Source organism: Pleurodeles waltl, chromosome 1_1 (assembly GCF_031143425.1).
Source record: "Pleurodeles waltl isolate 20211129_DDA chromosome 1_1, aPleWal1.hap1.20221129, whole genome shotgun sequence".
In the NCBI taxonomy this organism is placed as follows: domain Eukaryota; kingdom Metazoa; phylum Chordata; class Amphibia; order Caudata; family Salamandridae; genus Pleurodeles; species Pleurodeles waltl.
In genome coordinates, this window is record NC_090436.1 from 977738350 (window position 1) to 977759695 (window position 21346).

The 21346-nt window shown below is 43.0% G+C and overlaps 1 protein-coding gene across 1 annotated transcript in view; it reads right to left on the minus strand.

The window, feature by feature from the left end:
- ENPEP (glutamyl aminopeptidase) overlaps positions 1-21346 on the minus strand; it is a 257425-nt gene that overhangs the window by 137562 nt on the left and 98517 nt on the right. The window contains exon 5 of the mRNA XM_069230243.1: positions 5657-5811. Within this exon, the coding sequence (XP_069086344.1) occupies positions 5657-5811 (155 nt within the window). The remainder of the gene's footprint in view (positions 1-5656; positions 5812-21346) is intronic.

Consider the following 21346-nt stretch of genomic DNA (forward strand, 5'->3'; position numbering starts at 1 on the left):
CTGCCACAGAAATGTGAGGAACATGTGTTTTTTTAGCCAAATTTTGAGGTTTGCAAAGGATTCTGGGTAACAGAACCTGGTCCGAGCCCCGCAAGTCACCCCTCCTTGGATTCCCCTAGGTCTCTAGTTTTCAGAAATGCACAGGTTTGGTAGGTTTCCCTAGGTGCCGGCTGAGCTAGAGGCCAAAATCTACAGGTAGGCACTTCGCAAAAAACACCTCTGTTTTCTTCCAAAATTTTGGATGTGTCCACGTTGCGCTTTGGGGTGTTTCCTGTCGCCAGCGCTAGGCCTACCCACACAAGTGAGGTATCATTTTTATCGGGAGACTTGGGGGAACGCTGGGTGGAAGGAAATTTGTGGCTCCTCTCAGATTCCAGAACTTTCTGCCACAGAAATGTGAGGAACATGTGTTTTTTTAGCCAAATTTTGAGGTTTGCAAAGGATTCTGGGTAACAGAACCTGGTCCGAGCCCCGCAAGTCACCCCTCCTTGGATTCCCCTAGGTCTCTAGTTTTCAGAAATGCACAGGTTTGATAGGTTTCCCTAGGTGCCGGCTGAGCTAGAGGCCAAAATCTACAGGTAGGCACTTCGCAAAAAACACCTCTGTTTTCTTCCAAAATTTGGGATGTGTCCACGTTGCGCTTTGGGGTGTTTCCTGTCGCCGGCGCTAGGCCTACCCACACAAGTGAGGTATCATTTTTATCGGGAGACTTGGGGGAACGCTGGGTGGAAGGAAATTTGTGGCTCCTCTCAGATTCCAGAACTTTCTGCCACAGAAATGTGAGGAACATGTGTTTTTTTTTTAGCCAAATTTTGAGGTTTGCAAACGATTCTGGGTAACAGAACCTGGTCCGAGCCCCGCAAGTCACCCCATCTTGGATTCCCCTAGGTCTCTAGTTTTCAGAAATGCACAGGTTTGGTAGGTTTCCCTAGGTGCCTGCTGAGCTAGAGGCCAAAATCTACAGGTAGGCACTTCGCAAAAAACACCTCTGTTTTCTTCCAAAATTTTGGATGTGTCTACGTTGCGATTTGGGGTGTTTCCTGTCGCGGGCGCTAGGCCTACCCACACAAGTGAGGTATCATTTTTATCGGGAGACTTGGGGGAACGCTGGGTGGAAGGAAATTTGTGGCTCCTCTCAGATTCCAGAACTTTCTGCCACAGAAATGTGAGGAACATGTGTTTTTTTAGCCAAATTTTGAGGTTTGCAAACGATTCTGGGTAACAGAACCTGGTCCGAGCCCCGCAAGTCACCCCATCTTGGATTCCCCTAGGTCTCTAGTTTTCAGAAATGCACAGGTTTGGTAGGTTTCCCTAGGTGCCTGCTGAGCTAGAGGCCAAAATCTACAGGTAGGCACTTCGCAAAAAACACCTCTGTTTTCTTCCAAAATTTTGGATGTGTCCACGTTGCGATTTGGGGTGTTTCCTGTCGCGGGCGCTAGGCCTACCCACACAAGTGAGGTATCATTTTTATCGGGAGACTTGGGGGAACGCTGGGTGGAAGGAAATTTGTGGCTCCTCTCAGATTCCAGAACTTTCTGCCACAGAAATGTGAGGAACATGTGTTTTTTTAGCCAAATTTTGAGGTTTGCAAAGGATTCTGGGTAACAGAACCTGGTCCGAGCCCCGCAAGTCACCCCTCCTTGGATTCCCCTAGGTCTCTAGTTTTCAGAAATGCACAGGTTTGGTAGGTTTCCCTAGGTGGCGGCTGAGCTAGAGGCCAAAACCTGCAGGTAGGCACTTCGCAAAAAACACCTCTGTTTTCTTTCAAAAAAATGGGATGTGTCCACGTTGCGTTTTGGGGCGTTTCCTGTCGCGGGCGCTAGGCCTACCCACACAAGTGAGGTATCATTTTTATCGGGAGACTTGGGGGAACATAGATTAGCAAAACAAGTGCTATTGCCCCTTGTCTTTCTCTACATTTTTTCCTTCCAAATATAGGAGAGTGTGTAAAAAAGACATCTATTTGAGAAATTCCCTATAATTCACATGCTAGTATGGTCACCCCGGAATTCAGAGATATGCAAATAACCACTGCTCCTCAGCACCTTATCTTGTGCCCTTTTTGGAAATGCAAAGGTTTTCTTGATAGCAATTTTTTACTCTTTATATTTCAGCAAATGAATTGCTGTATACCCGGTATAGAATGAAAACGCACTGCAGGGTGCAGCTCATTTATTGGCTCTGGGTTCCTCGGGTTCTTGATGAACCTACAAGCCCTATATATCCCCGCAACCAGAGGAGTCCAGCAGACGTAACAGTATATTGCTTTCCATAATCTGACATTGCAGGGAAAAGTTACAGAGTAAAACGTAGAGAAAAATTGATGTTTTTTTCACCTCAATTTAAATATTTTTCTTTTTCAGCTGTTATTTTCTGTAGGAAACCCTTGTAGGATCTACACAAATGACCCCTTGCTGAATTCAGAATTTTGTCTACTTTTCAGAAATGGTTAGGTATCTGGGATCCAGCATTGGTTTCATGCCCATTCCTGTCACTGACTGGAAGGAGGCTGAAAGCACAAAAAATTGCAAAAATGGGGTATGCCCCAGTAAAATGCCAAAATTGTGTTGAAAAATTGGGTTTTCTGATTCAAGTCTGCCTGTTCCTGAAAGCTAGGAAGCTGCTGAGTTTAGCACTGCAAACCCTTTGTTGATGCCGTTTTCAGGGGGAAATCCACAAGCCTTCTTCTGCAGCCACTTTTTCAATTTTTTTTGAAAAAAACGAAATTTTCACTGTATTTTGGCCAATTTCTTGGCCTCCTTCAAGGGAACCCACAAAGTCTGGGTACCTCTAGAATCCCTAGGATGTTGGAAAAAAAGGACGAAAATTTGGCTTGGTTAGCTTATGTGGACAAAAAGTTATGAGGGCCTAAGCGCAAACTGCCCCAAATAGGCAAAAAAAGGCCTGGCACAGGAGGGGGAAAAGGCCTGGCAGCGAAGGGGTTAAGAAGGAGTTCCCTGCATCCCCCAGGAGGCAGTATATTAAAATGCTGGATATAGTAAATTTAGAGATAAGTTCCAACAAAAAGGAGATTGCTTCGCAGGCTGGAGCAGACAGTTCGTGAATTTCACATTTTTATGTGCTTTTAGACATAAAAGTTATCCCCCTCCTCATTTGTTGGGTCTATCCCTCCTCAGAATGGAGTAACCCTGGGGAAGGGCTGCTATTACATGCATCATAGAAGCCTTGTTGAGCCAGGTTTCTGTAAGGAACAAGGCATTGGGTTGTCGCCCACCACAAAGTCATGGATGTTTTGCTGATGACTGGGTAAAGTGAACATTGATGCTGTAAAGGTGGAAATTGCTCTTAGGCCCAGAGCGTAGTGATGGAGCTTAACTGCACCCTGGCAAGCCTACAGAGGGAGCAAACCCTGCAGTTTGATGTGTCTTGGTAGCTCATGGATGTAATGAGAAATTGCAAAGGGTGCATGTTTGTGCACTCTTAGATGGATCAAGTGAGGCTCAACAGGCTTCAGGACAGGTGGGCTGGAGAGCTCTTAGTTGTTTGGCTGAGAAAGTCCTCAAATCTGGACCAAAAAGGGCAGGGTTCTGGGGCCTGTTTGGGTGTGAACAGATGCAGACAGACTCAAACAGGCTTGCATTTGATGCGCCTTTGGTACACCTTTGGCGCGTCCGTGCTGTGGCCATCATGAAATAGGGGAGTGAGGAAAGTTGGCCCGCTAATTGAGCAGTCTCTCACAACCCCAAGATGGCAGCTAAAAGGCAAAGGTTGTGAGTGAGGCCACTTGAACATGTGTGCCTCACTTATAGTGCCCCAAAACAGAATGCCAAAAGAAGTAAAAGACTCTTGTTCCCCCCTGGTGAATTTAGCAGCCCAAATTCTATAAAAACAATAAGTAATTAAAACGGTTTTAAGAGGCCCCTGTTCCCCGCAAGATTTTTTAGCAGCACAATTTTAAAATCAGATAAGACACAGAGGAAAAAAAGTAGCAATGCCCGAGAGATACGTTACCTGTCTTAAAATGTCCACCCTGTGGCCATTCCAAAATAGGGGCGGTAAAAGAAAGACTAGCCCACTAACCAGGCAGTCCCTCACAAACCAGAAGATGGCTAAAAAACAAAGGTTGCGAGCGAGGCCACTTGAACATGTGTGTCTCGCTCATAATGCCCCACACACAATGCCAAAAGCAGCAAAAGGCCCTGGTTTCCCATGGTGAATTTAGCAGTCACAACTTTATAAAAACAATACATAATTGAAATGGTTTTGAAAGGTTCTGGTTCCACCCAAGATTTTTAGCAGCACAAATTTAAAACCAAATAAGAACCAGTTGAAAAAAATAGCAGTGCCTGAGAGACACTCTACTTGTCTTGGTGCATACGCGCTGTGGCCATCCTGAAACAGGGGAGAGAGGAAAAAAACTAGCCTGCAACCGAGCAGTCCCTTGGAACCTCAAGATGGCAGTTAAAAAGCAAAGGTTGTGAGTGAGGCCACTTGAACACTTGTGACTCGCTCGTGGTGCCCCCCATCAGAATGCGGAAAGCAGGTAAAGGCTCATGTCCCCCTTGGAGAATTTAGCAGCAAATGTTTATAAAAACAATGCACAATTATAACAGTATTGAAAGGTTCTGGTCCCCCCAATATTTTTAGCGGCACAATTTCAAAGTCAAATTAGACACTCAGGAAAAAGTAGCGGTGCCTAAGGGACACCCACACTACCTAATGAAAACCAGAGAACACAACCCTTGGCTTTAAGTCCATGTGCTGCACTTAGCTAAAAGTCCTTATTCATTGTCATCAGTTCATGAATTGATTCCTCACCCACTTGTCGCCCATCCAACTACTATTCATTCATTGAGCCATGCAGCCATGTCTCCGATCTACATCCATCCATCCATTCAATGACTGAATAAGGTTCTATAGTACAAATTATTGTTGTAAAATACTCCATATTTACAATTATTTTTCAAAACAAATCATGGTTTAGAACCACCCAGAAACACTTCTTGCACTGATAAGAGTCACTCACTGTGCTCTTTTGTACATGCTGTTTGTGGGCTGGTCTGACAAAGTTTGCGAGTATTGCTTAAGATGCTGAGTCCAGTCGTGTCTATGAGTACAAGTCTGAAGAATGCACTCTACCAATCGATGAGATCTGAACTTATTGATGTATATTCCTGGAAACTGAACTATTTAGCCCTTCATTTAAACAGAACTCCAACAGTATCAGCAGCCATGATTGCAGAATATCAGCTATAAGCACCAAGCTACTGTTTGGATGTGTTTTGGTCCTGCATTACTCCTTTCTTCTGATCAAACATTGTTTTATTATGTATTCTGCATTATGAAGTAATGTTACACACAGTTTACTATGAAGGGCACATCACCTACATATACAAATTGTAAAGCAGCACACCTGTCAAGCACCACTTGAAAAAAGACTTCATATTCTATTACATTTAGTGAGAGGTTTAGTATGTTTTCATCTTAGTTATGTTGCATCACAGAGACCTCTAAACTATGTGTCCTGAGAAGCTTAATGCTGTCCACTTTTATTCATCTGAATATAGTGTTCCACTAATTTCCACGAAAATAAACACAATATGTTGGTAGCAATGCTTATTTTAATGGTGTCACTATTTCCACACTCTTCTGTCCTACGTTGCTTTATATTGAATCTAATGTGAGCAAAGTATACCTGATGAACAAGCTCATGAGCAATGACAGCCGCCACTCTCTGCTTGTTGATGGATGCAGATTCTTCTTTGTCATACAGTAAATTGGTTTCTCTGTATGTGATCAGACCCCAGTTTTCCATAGCACCAGTACCAAAGTCTGGAATCGCAATTTTATCTGCAATATAAAACGTTTCTCACTTTAATGAAAGTTCCTTTTTATAATTTTCTCAAACGTTATCATACCACATATTATGCAAATGTGCTGTTGTTAGAAAAGATTTATAGGAGAGTGAATTCCCAACCATGCCCACCCAAAGTTCTAAACATTTATAGATATTATTAATTTCTATGTTAGTGAAATGTTTCAGTGGTGAAGATCAATGTTCTTTTCTTGAATTTACTAATTTGATTAGAGCCCAAAATGATTCAACTGGCATGTACCAGAACGTACAGCCTCTTCTCCTCTACCAATAGAATTCTTCAGTTCTAAGTTGGATGGACAGACTTAAATTTAGAAGACTGTTTTGCTGAAGATGTGAGAATAATGAATGAAAGAAGATTCAGTGAAAGAAATAATGATAAGAAAGGAAGCATAATGAATAAAAAGAAATAGGAACAAGATGTGATAAAAAAGAATGATCTATAAGAAAAGAGTGAAAAGATAGAAAGAGGAAAAATAGTGAATAAACATGAAAGACAGTGAGAATAAACAAATGAAACTAAAAAGGAGCAGAAAAGGGGGTCAGGAAAAAGACAAGGAACAAATGTGAGTGGAAGAAAGCTAAATAAATGGAAAAAAGGCAAAAGTGAAAGGAAAGAAAGAAAGAGAAGGAAAAAGAGAAGATTGTGTCAGAAAAAAAGGAAATGACAGGATGAAAGGAAAAAGTAAGAGAATGAAAATGTTTAAGAAAAAGGAACCTGAAAGAAACTTAGTGAATAAACTAAATGGCATAGGGAAATAAATCAATAGTTAGCAAGAGAAGAAAATAAAGAAGGAGATGAAAACAGAAAGATTATGGATGAGGCAAAGACAAAAAAAGCAGACAAGAAAGAAAATAGTGGACAGGAACAGGTGGGTGGAAGTAAGACAATGGGGAAAGGAGCAAAAAGAAAGAGAAAACAGAAAACAGAAGTTGAATTAAATGTTGGAAAAGGACAGCTAAAAGCACAGTTGGAGGAAGGCTGAGGATGATGGAAGAAAAGAAAAAAGAAAGAGGAAGGAAAAAGCAAGAAAGAGAGAACAGCATATAGAAAAGGGGAGAAAAACAAGATGGAATGAGCAAGATTGACAACATCAAAATAGAAAGAAGAGCAACATAGAAAAACAAGATACATTAAAGGTAGGAAAAAAACAAAAGGAATAGAAAAGAAAAGGAAGTACAAAACTGTTCACAAACTGCAGGGGCTATTCAACATGGAAACTTACACTTTTGAGTAATTTACTTCTGGAATTTAGTTTTACACTTTTCAGTGACTTTTTTTTTTTTTTTATTTATTTACAAATGTATACTTATACTTTACAGCTTTATTTCGGTAAAACAATACCATAAAAGCATACTGACAAGATTCTTACATTTCTAGAAGAAACAAAGACACTTTTTTAAAAGAAAAAAGACAAAGAAACACTAAAAACTGATCGAGACCAAAGCTCCCTCAGGGCCATACAATACAAATAGGCGAGTTATGGGTATAAATGTTATTAAAAAATCAACAATTAATCACTAAAACACTATAAAATATACAGTACACATCATCATGCAGATCGCCATATAAATATTATAAAATTTTATAAAATACCCCTAAAGTATAAGCCTTAATACAAAAACAGTTAAAATTGCTATCTTGCTAGTAGTATCATTAGCTATAGACTAGCTCAAAAAGTAACCATTATGAAAGTAGGATATATGCTTTTGAATGATTATTTGCCTCCAGTAGGTTCAAGTTGCCTCTACAATCTTAGCAATATAGATACCATCATCACGTGAGGGGTTATTTGACTAATTTTTAGAAAGTGATTAACAATCCCTAGGGCCCAACGATTCCTTTCTTTCTTACGTGCCTATATTGCTTAGAGGTCATATACGATCGAGTGATGCAAAAAGGCACATTGTTCTAGCAGCAGCAAATATTCACTTATCTACTAGAAACAAGTTATCTGATATTGGTCTTAAAAACAGTAGGTAAAAATCGATTACAGTATTTCATTTGTAAAACCCATAAAATTTACCTCCCGTGCCATCAGGCACTTGTTTGCCTAACTAGGAGATTTTTTGGGATAAAAAATAAATAAATATCAGAATCCAGGAACAAGTTTCATAGGTGACAATGACCATTCTAGGTAACTTAATCAACCTCCCAGTAGCTACGGTCCTCCCGGGCATAGACAGTGTCCCCTGAGCTAGATATATCCTTGGCCGATTATAGGTCCCAAGGCCATTGAATTGCAGAGGGTGACTCCCAGTTATCGATTTCAGGACCCATAGGTTGACTTTGGGAGTTTTGCCTGAATTAAAGCGCCTACAACCTCAGGCCCGCCTTGTCTCTGATGAATGAAATTGCTATTAAGAACCGGCTTAGACCAAAAACAACATATGGTATCGAGCTGGATCTCAAAAATCTGGCAGCTTCATTGTAGTTCCTGATTCCAACGTTCCTGCAGATGGGTCGGATCCATTTCTTCCTTAGTTTATCGTAGGCAATGCAATTTAAAAGGACATGATCCGTCGTTTCTGGAGTCTCCATATTACATAGCTCGCAGGTCGCCTCATGATTACTCCCATTCAGGAGACCCCATTTGAAGGTAAAAGCCTTGACCTGGAGAATCCCATATCGATACTTCATAAATAAAGCTTTTGCTCGTCTAGGTTGAATGGTATCAATCCATTCCTCAGCGCTCGGTAGTGGTTTAAAATCCAGAAAACTTAAGGTTAGTCTACCTGAATCCTTGCTATGAAGAGGGCTATTAAAGATGAAGTCCCAAAATACTTGCTTTAGTCGGATCTTTGATTGGGTTGTGAGTATATGCGGTTCATCCCAGTAGATTTTCAGCCCTAAATTGTAAAAGCTTTGCATGATATAATAAAGCCACGGGAGGGAAATAGTCTTGTCCAAGCCCATGATCTCAATTAAGGCTTGCCTGTATTGGATCAGTTCAGGGGTTGTCCAAAGTCTACACCAGTAGAGCAGGGGCCTCAGGGCTGCCAATTTGCCTATTTGTTTCATATTAGTGTCATGGGCTAAGGGAATCAGCGGAGTCGATGGAGGGAGGTCCAATATCCCCCTCATAAAATTATTTTCCTGAGTGGCCAATGGAGTTAGTTTTGTGAATCCCCAGAGTTCTGCGCCATACAGAGCAGCGGCCTGTGCTTTGCACCTGTAGATCTCGAATACTGGTGACACAGTACTCGACCTTGAACATTTGTAATTTTTACTGATTGCCATAGAGCTATGAGTTAAGGAGATAGCAGCTTTGTTGATGTGCGGCGCCCATGACAATTTGGCATCAAGCAGTATCCCTAGGTAGTTGAAATTTTTAACTTGTTCCAGTGCCTGCCCTCTAATACAAATGTTTCTCTTGAGTGCTTTGTGAGGGTTAACAGTTAAGTATTTAGTCTTGTTTGCATTTATTTCTAACCCCTTCAAGCTGCAATACTCACTGAATTTATCTAGTAGAGTTTGCAGGCCCATTGGAGTTTGAGACAATAGGATGGTGTCATCTGCAAAAAGGAGGGCGGGGACTGGATCATCATTCAATCTTGGTGAGTCGTGGTTACTTTGTTTCAGATGATGAACCAGATCATTGATGTATAAAGAGAAAAGAGTTGGGGCGAGCACACAGCCCTGTCTCACCCCCCTCTTGATAGGTATTGGGTCTGTCAACTCTCCTTTTGGCCCCCACCGTACCTTTGCAAATGTATTTTCATGTAGCCTCTCCAGCTGGCCCAGGAGGTTCCCCGGCATGCCCTGTTTTCCTAATGCTGCCCATAAGGAGTCTCTCGGCACCAGATCAAAGGCTGCGCGCAGGTCCACAAACGCGATATACAGGTGGCCTTTCTTTAGTCTAGTGTATTTCCACATTATTGTCAATAGCCTAAAGGCCTGGTCAACTGTACTGGTCTGTTGTCTAAAGCCTGCTTGGTATATAGACATTATGCTGTTCTCTTCTAACCAGATATTGATTCTATTCAGGATCTGTCTAGCATAAATTTTTTGTGTGACGTCTATGAGGCTAATTGGTCTATAGTTCCCTGGGTCTTCCCTGGATCCTTTTTTGTGGATTGGGATTATTTCTGCCCCTGTCCATGTCTCGGGCATTGGGCCTCCCCTTGCTATAGCATTACTTAAAAGGTTTAGATAAGGTGCCCAGATTTCTATGCTATGTTTGAATAGATCCCCCGGGATCTTATCCAAACCGGGGGCTTTTCCTGGCTTGATTGCTTCAATGGCAATCACCGTCTCCTCCAGACTAAACTGTAACTCGGGTAAAATACCCCAAGCCACTGGGGTTTTGTGTCTTGAGGGATAGAGATCGAAGGTGGGAGGGTCAGAGTAAAGATATGTAAAATAGTTAACCCATGTTTCGGGGTCTATGTGATGGTCTGTAGTAAATATCCCCTCTTTGCTATCATGGGTAACTATTTTCCAAAAGGTTCTTGCATCATTGCTTTTCGCTGCTACCAGCAGGTCTTGCCATTTTTGGTCCTCCCAGTTGCGTTGGGCAATAGCCAGCGTTTTCTTATAACTGGCCCTTGCCTGCTGTATGGCTAATTGATTTTTTTGCTTTAGTGCCTCTACCAGTACTCTTTTCCTCTCTCTACATTTGATAGTATACCATGGACTGTTAGGGGTGGTTTGGGCCTTCTCCTTTATGTGCTTATTCTGTAACTGTTTAGTCAGGACAGGTCTTAACATAGTGCTCAATGACTGGTGGATGGCCATAATAGGAATGTCACTAGGTTTATTTTCTGCATAAGGCTCCAAGAGATCAGAAAATATGTTGTAAATGTTTATCAAAGTGACCTGATTGCCAAGTATTACTGGCCATTTTACAACCCTTCTGTTGTTACTGAGGGTGGGTTGTAACTTCACTTTATCATGTTCTATATATTTCGAGTCCAAATCTAAGAAGTGTGCCTTGAATTCAATTATTAGCGGGAAGTGATCGCTATCCCTTCTTTTATCAATTTTAAAGGTCGCTAGTCTTTCCCATGTGCTTATACTATGCAGAATGTAATCTATTTTTGAAGTTGAGTTGCCTCTCTGGAAAGTAACCAGATTAAGGCCGACTTCACCCACTCTGCCATTGCATGCCCTCAGTCCATGGTTTAATGTAAGGCTCATGATTTGCAGTGCGGCCACTGTGCCTGGGACAGTTTTTTCTATTGTTAGGTAAGGAATTGTTCTCATTCGGTCTTCCTCTTCTGCTAAATGTTCGAATCCAATTATAGGTTCATAGTTGCAATTAAGGTCACCCCCTATCATAATTGTCTCACCTATTGGAATTTTTTTGAGCAGCTCGTCTAGTAGAGTTATTTCAGGAGACTCCACGTTTGACTTTCTAGGTCTTATATATACATTAAACAAGTGGGTTATTATCTTATTTTTTTTCCCCATTGTCAACCATAGAATGTCCTCCGACTCAGTGGCTTGCATGCGTATCTCAACATTTAATGAGATCTTCGCCCATACAACCAACCCCCCAGACGGTCTCCCTCTGGCAGCTGAGGTTGCACTGATAAAGTAGGTTTTATATCCTACTTTATACGGTGGATCTTTAAGCCACGTCTCCTGGAAGAGACAGACATGGTGTCGATCAATATAGTCCTGCCATTCGGGGTCTATAAGCTTGTTTTTTAAGCCAGCTACATTCCATGAAATCATGGTGATAGGACCCCTTCCGTTTAGGCTTGTGGCATTGAGAGTATGGCTCGGGTGAGTTGTTAAATTTCTCCTACCATACAAAGGCTCCACTGCGCACCCTGCCCCTATAGCATGGAGATCAATCCCTTCATGGGGCTCCCCTACTATTTGGTCCCCATTGGGTTCCACTTGTGCCTGATCTATCTGGATTAGTCAATCTACTCTCTCAAGGTTTGAATCATAGTTTCTCTTTTGCAGTCCCTCATTGTGGTTAAGTTTATGCCTTTGTGCTCGAAGTTTGGTAGTTAATGGATCCAAGCTAAACCTCATGGCATTGGAATTAGGGGCGGGGGTTCTCTGTTCCATGTCAATCAAACCTCTGATTAATCTTCCATCCTTGAGTGTTAATGCAATAACGTCAGGTTTCCCCCTCTCTCCAGGGATTCTTTCTGCCCCCCTAATATCTGATCGAATTATGGATAAACAGTGTCTTTTAGCCCTGATCCAATGTATAAGCTTATTTTTTAAGGAGTCCTCATCTTCTCTGCTATTTAAGGGTAATTTTGGAACATTTAACAGATGAACAACATTGAACCTAGTAGGAGACCTATCCTCCTCAGAGTATGGGTTCCAAATGGTGTTTTTGTTATAATCATTAGATGCTTGGGGATAGGAGTTCAAAGTAAGTTCCAAAATTCCTTTTTGGGGTCCTTTTACCAAGCGGGGATCTCTTTGTGGTTTCCCTGTTCCTTGGCATAAGTTACTATAATTTCTTCTCTGGGAATTGTGTGAACCAATATGTTCCACATTGACCCCTATCGTGCATCCCTGTGGTTATTGTACAATTTTGGCTGTAGCTGGGGTAAGGTTAGGGTTAGTAATCGAATTTTGAGGATATGTGGATCTACCTTGTAGATGGGGTGATATGGGGGGGGACTCCCTTTCGCATTGGCCTCTATTGGTGCCCCTACCCCCCTCCTTTTCCACAATATCTGTTAAGGTTCTGACTTCAAGTTTCAAATCCCTAACTTCCTGGATTAATCCGGTGATTAGATCATAAAGATCTGCTATAGATCTTGTTTTATTTTTTAGAGGGTTCCCTGGTTCTGAATTGAAAGGAGTGATCCTTTCACTATCTAGCTGTACAGTTGGGATATATGGGTGTAATTCATCCACGGGTTCCCCCTCTTGTGCATTCTGTATGTTACTACTATCAAGTTCTGCCAAGACTGTATATTTATTGGAGCACCTAACTTCGCACTCCTGGATATGGCTCTTCTTCCTACCATTATCAATGGTGCATAGGTGCAAGGCTCTAGTTGCAGCAACCCTAGGGCTAACAGTCCTGACATCAGATGGTGCCTCCCCCTCTTGCTGGGAAACAATCTCTATCGCTTTATCTTCCACTGGTTTGATTTTCTTCGCGTAATAGGAGGTAATCTTTTTGTCGGGGCCCTCCCGAATAGTGGTCCTACTGCATAGTAGTGACTCTACCTCCTCAATAAGATCGTCTATTTCAGCTATCGTGCAGTTCTCACCCGCATTCCTAAGTTTTTTTACAGAATTCATCTTTCCCCTTGGGGGTTCTGATGCCTTGCGTTTTCCCATGGATTAAGCTGCCACTATAGATCTGAGCAGACCTATTGCCAGTTAGAGAAAGAGAAAAAAAAAAAAAAAAAGGCAGAGGCCCAGCCTGTCCCCACTCCAGTATTTATCGGGTAATGGAAAGAGCGTCGCAACAATAGGTGGAGAATACGGTCCAAAGGCCCTCTATAAAAGGACCTATTTAGGAGTAAGTATCAACACAGTACCTTCAGGCAGCCATACGTGTAGATTGGCATGTCCATGCAACTTTGGATGAATGTCAGGGGGGTGGCCCTGAATTGCCTCTTCCTGGCACGGACGGGCAAGGACGGACCCGCCCTTGGCCCGGGCTTCGCCCGGGCGCGTCCCGCGCGGCGGGAGCACGATTAGAAATTTAAAGGGCTCCTGCCCTCGACACGCCTCCAGTGACCTCCTTGCGCTTCCCGCGACGGCGGGAGCGCGATTAGAAATTTAAAGGGCTCCTGCCCTCGACACGCCTCCAGTGACCTCCTTGCGCTTCCCGCGACGGCGGGAGCGCGATTAGAAATTTAAAGGGCTCCTGCCCTCGACACGCCTCCAGTGACCTCCTTGCGCTTCCCGCAGTGACTTTACACTCAGATTTTGTGAATAGCCAAAAATAATAAAGTTACTCGAAAGTGTATGAGTAAATTACATATGTAAATTACTCAAAAGTATGTTACCTTTGTGAATAGATCATGCAGTATGTGATTAGCACGCATGGCCCTCAATTTGGAGACATGTAAGTTACACTTTTGGAGTAAATTTACACTTGGATTTAGTGAATTGGCAAAATTTAGTAAACATACTCAAAAGCGTAAATTGTCCAACAACGTAAATTACCTTCAGGTCCACTATTTGTAAAGTAATCAATTAATTTACAAAGCTGAGAATGCACTGGAGAGTTAGAAGTAATATTTCTGGTTGTTTTTTTTTGCCAGAAACAACATCGTACAGAGGGTTCCTTTAAGTGAAAGAGAGTGTGCTCAGAAAATAGCTGACGTCACTGATCTGATTAAAGTTAGCTTAAAATGCAATTCACAAGTGTTGAACTTAGCCTTTCGCTAATGGAAGGATTGAAGGGGCAATGAGAGCCGTTTGATTTGTTTTAGGGGTGTGAGGTTTGGTAGTGTGGCAGATGGTGAAAGTATTAGCCTACTACTGAGGGTATACTTTGTTGGAAAAGCAATGAGTCCGGGGACTTAGGGCCTGATTTAGATGTTGGCATAGGGAATACTCTGTCACAAACATGACAGAAATCTCATTTGCCATACTAGGATCTCCATAGCATATAATTGGATCGTAATACGGCAGACGGGATATCCGTCACATTCGTGACAGAGTATTCCCCTCCACCAACATCTAAATCATGCAGAGTATTATTTAACCTTATCAAAATACCCATGCAATCCTTCAAGTTGTGTCTTCATTCTCATTAGGTATGTGACACAACCTAGGCAAAAATGAGGATATACACAACTGGTATATGGTGCTAAAGTAAAAGCGTGGTTCGCTAGCACAAAAATTGAGGGGCCTATTCACAAATGTAAACTTGATCATAAAGGTATGTTTGTGATGGAACTTACCTTACTTACACTTGTCAGTAATTCACAAAGTGATCTCTGAGGAGCATAAGGTCATTCACATGTGCAGAGACCTCTCCCACGACTGTGGTGTTCTTTACACCCATAAATTCCACTTAAATGGTGGGAAAGTGAGTGTTCCAAGGTATGGTTAGTTTTGGAAATTTGTGAACTCCCGCAAACATGGATGTTTATATGAATTTACAAATTTGTCCCCCGCCCCTTTCCACCCTGAAAAGGGTTGGATATTTACTGCAACCAGGGGATTACATAAATCCCTGGGTGTGAAAGGGAACCGATCTCACCCAGGTTTGATGGTGAATAGGGCAATGTTTTTTGCATGTGGAAAATATTTTTCTTACAAAAGAGTGTACCTTTGAAGAAAGGATCCTATTCCCCCTCTGAGCCTCTGAGGAGCTCTACACTAAGGAGTACTCCGGTCAGTGGGACTAGAATCCTATTGGGAATGTCACATGATCTTCCGAGAAGTATGCCTGGAAACCTGAGCCTGCACAGCTTTTCAGGCACACTCTCAGGAACTTTTGTAAATTCTAGAAAGTACGAAAATTACGTTCTAGCGGAGATGGAGATCTTCATCTGTACTTTTTCACTTTCTTTGTGAATCAGGTCCAGAGTGTTTCCTCTTGCTGAATGTGTGCATTTATTTGATTTTGTTTATCAAAGTCTTGACCATCAGTATGAGCTAATATTTAGTTAATGCGAACTGAATTAGTCTCTGGTTCCAGGTTATATTGTATGAGGATGCTGAACAGACACAATATAAGCATCTACTGAGCAGAAAATGAACACCTTTTTGAAAAACAATCTTTACTGTAATTTTTTAGAATACACTCTAAGCAATCTATGTTACAATACCATAAAGAATAGGGCCAAAGCCTACCTTGCTAGATAGGTAGTTCAGCATCAAAAATAAGTTACAAACATGGATTCTACAATGTAGGGGGCGCAGGGGGTGAGCTGTTGCCTACCATGGCTGAGAGTCATGACTAAATCCACTATGGGATAGAGCAATGGATGGTATAATCGTAAACAGGAAACATAAAACATTGTTCCCGGAGGCAGGAAAGGCAGGCTATACTTTTGGCAGTATTAAAACAGAAAAGAGGTTGTGGCATCAGCAAGCCTCACAAGCAGGGGGATGTCTAATGCGCTCTATCAATCAGTTAGGAAAGGAGGTAGTAGGAAAGGACATAAGGGGTGATTCCAAACTTGGCGGGCGGCAGAAGCCGCCCGCTAAGCGGGAACCGCAAGAAGACCGTACCGCGGTCAAAAGACCACGGCGGTCATTCTGAGTTTCCCGCTGGGCTGGCGGGCGACCGCCAGAAGGCCGCCCGCCCGCCCAGCGGGAAACCCCCTTCCACGAGGATGCCGGCTCGGATTGGAGCCGGCGGAGTGGAAAGGGTGCGACGGGTGCAGTTGCACCCGTCGCGATTTTCAGTGTCTGCTATGCAGACACTGAAAATCTTTGTGGGGCCCTGTTAGGGGGCCCCTGCAGTGCCCATGCCATTGGCATGGGCACTGCAGGGGCCCCCAGGGGCCCCACGACACCCATTACCGCCATCCTGTTCCTGGCGGTGAAAACCGCCAGGAACAGGATGGTGGTAAGGGGGTCGGAATCCCCATGGCGGCGCTGCAAGCAGCGCCGCCGTGGAGGATTCCCTAGGGCAGCGGGAAACCGGCGGGACACCGCCGGTTTCCCGTTTCTGACCGCGGCTGTACCGCCGCGGTCAGAATGCCCATGGAAGCACCGCCAGCCTGTTGGCGGTGCTTCCGTCATTTTAGCCCTAGCGGTCGCTGACCGCCAGGGTTAGAATGACCCCATAGTGTGGTCAGAGCTAGGACAGAAGTGTAATAGTGTTTGGTAAGCAGGGCATGAGCATACTGTGGTGTTTAAGATCCAGGCCTGCCTCCCTGCCATAATATAAGTGTGATAAGCTTAAGAGTTGCCAGTAAAATCCAAGCTGGAATTAAGTGGTATTGTGTCGTTTTGGGGGTAGTACAATGGTATCCCAGCCGCCAGCATTCAGATGTCTATGCAGGCCTCTGGCCTCTTCCCTGCATAGACCTTTACCCTCAGCCTTAGCCCAATTAATGGCAGTTTGATGCCATTAACTTGATGTGTGATGTACTGCCATTTTTCACTTTAGAGTGACTGCCCCTTGGCAGTATGTCAAGCAAGACTGAGGTAGCGAGAAACTACTATATGTGTTTTTTTAGGTTGCTTATATAGTCATAAAGTGCATGTTCCCCAGTTCTTTAAATTAGCTATTCCAATAATGTCCATCCAGGACTTTAGACCAGTAAGCCCTTTAAGATGCACAAACCTATAAGATGTGCTGAAGACTTGCTAGGGATGTGACACAGAGAGGGCAGGAATTGCTAACATTAGGAAATACTTTGTTGATTTTATCAGAGGATAAGTGGAGCTTGTTTAGTATGTTAAATTGTGTATATTTAAACTTAACACTATTCAAGATTGTGCATGAAAATGTAATGTCCATTCCCATTCTCTGTTGTGAAATGCAGGGTTTATTTTTTTTCTCCCATACCTCACACAGGGATTGTAGTGATGTTTGAGTGTACAACTGGTGGGCCCTGATAAATCAATTGATTCATCTCTTACATTTTCCCATCACAAACGTGGTCTGCCAACTGAGTCAGTAATAAGCCATTTTGACGCACAGAGCAAAATCCAGGACCAATACATCAAGAACTGCCCTCTTGTATGTCCACCTGTTTGCTAAGTATGTCAAACGAATAGTTAACTGCCCTGAATTAGGTCTCTCAGCTATGTGATACATGCCTCTTTAAAATCCTTAACATCAGCAACCGTGAGATGGCCCAGATGTTTAGGAAGGCCAAACAAAGGGATGGCTGGTGCATAGAGTGTGATGTGTTTTGTAATCAGTATGCATTTTGTGAAGAAGCCCATTTCCTCCAGTGAGAGACCTGTCAGCCAATAACCTTTGCATTGGAGCTGGGCTTCTAGATAATAGTGTTCAAAATGTAGAACTTCCTGTGTGCCCTGCTAGACCAGAAGTCTCATATTGCTAGGAGTGACCGAGCAGAAGGATAGGTAGATTGGTGAAGTAGTACAAAAGGTGAGGCAGCATAACAATTGTTGTTACAGTGATGTACCTCATTGTTGAGATATAAAGAATCTCCAGAACACAGTTTGTGCCTTAGGGGTGGCCACTGTTTTGAAGAGGTTCGCATGAAGGAGATCTTAATAGGCATAAAAGATCTGAATTCTGCCCCATTACCCTCCACGCCATAATCTCACACTGATGGCCACTGTCTTAGAGGCAAATGCAAAGGCAAGGGGAGCAAGGGAACCCTTGCTGGGTCCCTCTACATATTCAAAAGGAAGTTGATATTGGTTTGTCCATCCTGGCCCAGGCAGTAGGGCTCATATACAGTAACTTGACCAACCACATGGTGCACGCTCTGAAGATAAATGCAGCCAGCACTTCAAACAGATATTCCCATAAAGTATTGAATGGTTTTTACAGGTTTAGAACCAGGCACACTGAGTGGGGCCATGTGGGTACAGCCCTTTCCATAATTCTGTATAGTCTGTTAATGTTCCAAGATATATTCCTCCTGTGCACAAAACCTTTCTGACCTAGATGGATCAGTTTAGGAAGTGCTCATTCTATACAGCCTGCTAAAATCTGACAGAGGATTTTATAGTCAGAGTTCAGAAGGTCTATCGGACTACATGAAGGGAAGTCAGAACAAGGGCGACCCAATTTGGGTATCGATGCTATCAGGAGGGACACCATCTCTACAGGAGAGCAAGCCATAGTGCTCAAGCAGCAGTGTATGTTTGGTAGAATTGCAATCAAAACCCATCAATTTCTGGCATCTTATCAGCAGCTAAATCATGAATGGCATATCAGATGTTCTACACAATAATAGAAGCATCTATTTTTCCTTCAGCTCAGGTGAGCCCTAAGCAACAGAAGTCGTCTTTGGAACTCCTTGGCTGTGTCATCAGTTCTATCCTCATAGAGCACTGAATAATGCTCATACAAAATTTGTGTGGATGTTATGCTGGGTGTCTAAGGATGCATCCTGTGAAGTATGGAGTGATGTGACAAACAGGGAGGTGTTTCCACAGTTGATAAGGCAGAGCCATGCCAATAGTCTTCCTGCTCTGTTCCTTTCAGTGTGAGCATGAGCTGTGTAAGTGATGTAGTCAAAGCAGTGCAGTTGTTCCATAAATATACCCTGTTCTTCAAATTCAGCCATAAGTGAGTTCCACAACGCAGAGTTGCCCACAAGGTTCCTCTCAAATTGGGTAAGTGAGATCCCTACTTTATGCAAATCACCATCTATAGCCCTGTGCAATCCCACTGTGGCAAGAGGGCAGTGAACTCTCACAAAACTCTGAAAGCTTCTCACTCAATCACTAGAAAGGAGGCAGTTCCATCATTCTCCTTAAAGTAACTGTGTATACTCTCCACTAAGGTACCACAAAATGCTTCACCTCGATCATGCAGCCTGGGAGGCACCATGGGGGATAGCAGGATGGACTGTTACCCATGCAAGGCCTATCAGTAGAAGATTGCAAACAGACACAATTCTAACAAAATACTGCAGGAAGAAAACCAGCAGGCAGATCAAAGCGGAGCAGACTAGTCAGTCCTATCATGCATAAAGGTCATATGAAGAGGAATAGAAAGAGTAAAGTTTACCTTCAGGGTTGCATAGTCTTCACAGTGCAGTAGAGATGTTGCATTATGGGCCTGAGGTAGGGGTAGGCCCTGACCAATGTGACGTCAAGCACACAACTGAATTTCTCCATAGGATCTATTGACTATGAACCCACCCAGAGAGCTGCTTTGTCAATCGATTCAAGAACATATCTTGTTCCAAATTTAGGGCATAAATGCTATCTGGTAAGCCTAGGGTTCCATCCATCATATCTTCTATTGGACAAACCTACCCTCCCTGTCAGCACTACTATGTTGAACAAGAAAGATTCAGAAGGGACTTCTTCCTTCATCCAGGTTAGGACCCACCTGGTATAGGCTGAAAAATGATTGGAAAAAACTTGACCCCGCCAATGCTATTGAAGTCTGGTACTTTCTACTAATGCTATATGGGATTCTTGGAGCAGGGCTATGTGGACCCCTTGCTCATTATAAAGGAATAGATACCATATATATTATTTATGGTGTGAATCTCTCTTATGTTCCATGTGACCTTAGAGACGTTACCTGGTTGAGACACAATGGTGTGTGTTGTATGTCAGCTTGTGTAGCCCAGCCTGCCCTCCCTCATTGCTAAAGATGGGTTATCACCACCATTGTGATAATCATACCTGAAGGATATAAGCCTGCTCAGATGTCAGATCCAAAAACCAACAATCTGAAGGACAGATATCTAAGTAGTTGACAGCTCACAAAAGCTTAGGAAACTTGCCAATAACATATAGGGTGTGTCATGCAGCTGATGTCAAGCTGGAGCCTTACCTATATGCTTTGGTGTGTTGCATCAGTGAAAGCCAGTTAGCTTAACGGGGAGACAGTGTCAGCTGGAAGTACTGCTAAATGCCGGGCAGCACTTTTTAGGTGCTCTATTAATTGTGAAAACTACACAGATGAAGTCTCATATATATCAACAATGAGTCAAGGAAAGAGACAAATAAAGCAAACTAAAACATTTTACATAGATAAATTGAGCCCTAAAGAGGTTGAAATGTGACATGGCATGCAAGTGTTTAGACCCATCAGAGTGATCCCTGGAAGAGTCTTCTCATTACAGGAGGTCCTCAGCAGTCTGAGGGGGGTAACCCAAGTCATGAAGAGATGTCAGGAAGGAACAGCTGTCATAACAGTTGGAGGTGTCTGATGAGGTGGATGCCTGGGCTTTAGACAGGTCTATGAAAACAGCCTCTGGCCCAGCAACAAGTGCAGAGGGTTTACTATGCCGGGCATGCTCCTGCAACTGTGCCTCTACTGGGCCTGAAAATACGCTTGGCTTTGGCCTGTCGCATCTATGCTTACGTCTGGCCATCTGACAATCTCATTTTTGCGAGATGTCTGCCTGTGCAGAGGATTCATATCTCTCAGCAAATTCCCAAAACAACTATGCTTCAATTAAGATGAGGGCACTGTTGCTTATCAAAATTTAAAGCTTAGCTGGGAAGAGAAGTGAATTCCTCAGACTCATCTCTTGTTACTTTCTCTTTATACCCAGGATGTCCATTTCAAGCCACCTGACCAGTCTTGCCAACCACAATATCTCATCTATTGCCTTAAAATGCAACAATTTGGAGACAACTGGTACTGGCTGGGCACCAGGATGGTTGTATGCTGGGATTCATTGGGCCCTCTCGATTGAAAAAATGGGAAAAGTTTTTGAAGCATCAAAATGCCCTTGATTCAGCTTTCCAGAAACTCAACAATGTAGGCTCTTAGGCATTCCAACTATTGTTATGTTACTGCAGCATGAGTGCCCCTCTGCACCTCCTCCATGAACTCCATGAAGCACTCTCAATCTAACAAGTTTGAAATTGCTGCTTCAATGCTGACGTCTCGAGTTTCAATTCTTGCCGGGCGCACTCCGACTAGGTAACGTTTTCAGCTATCCACTTTTGATCTTCTTGCAATAGACTCAAATTGATGGTAGTGGCAT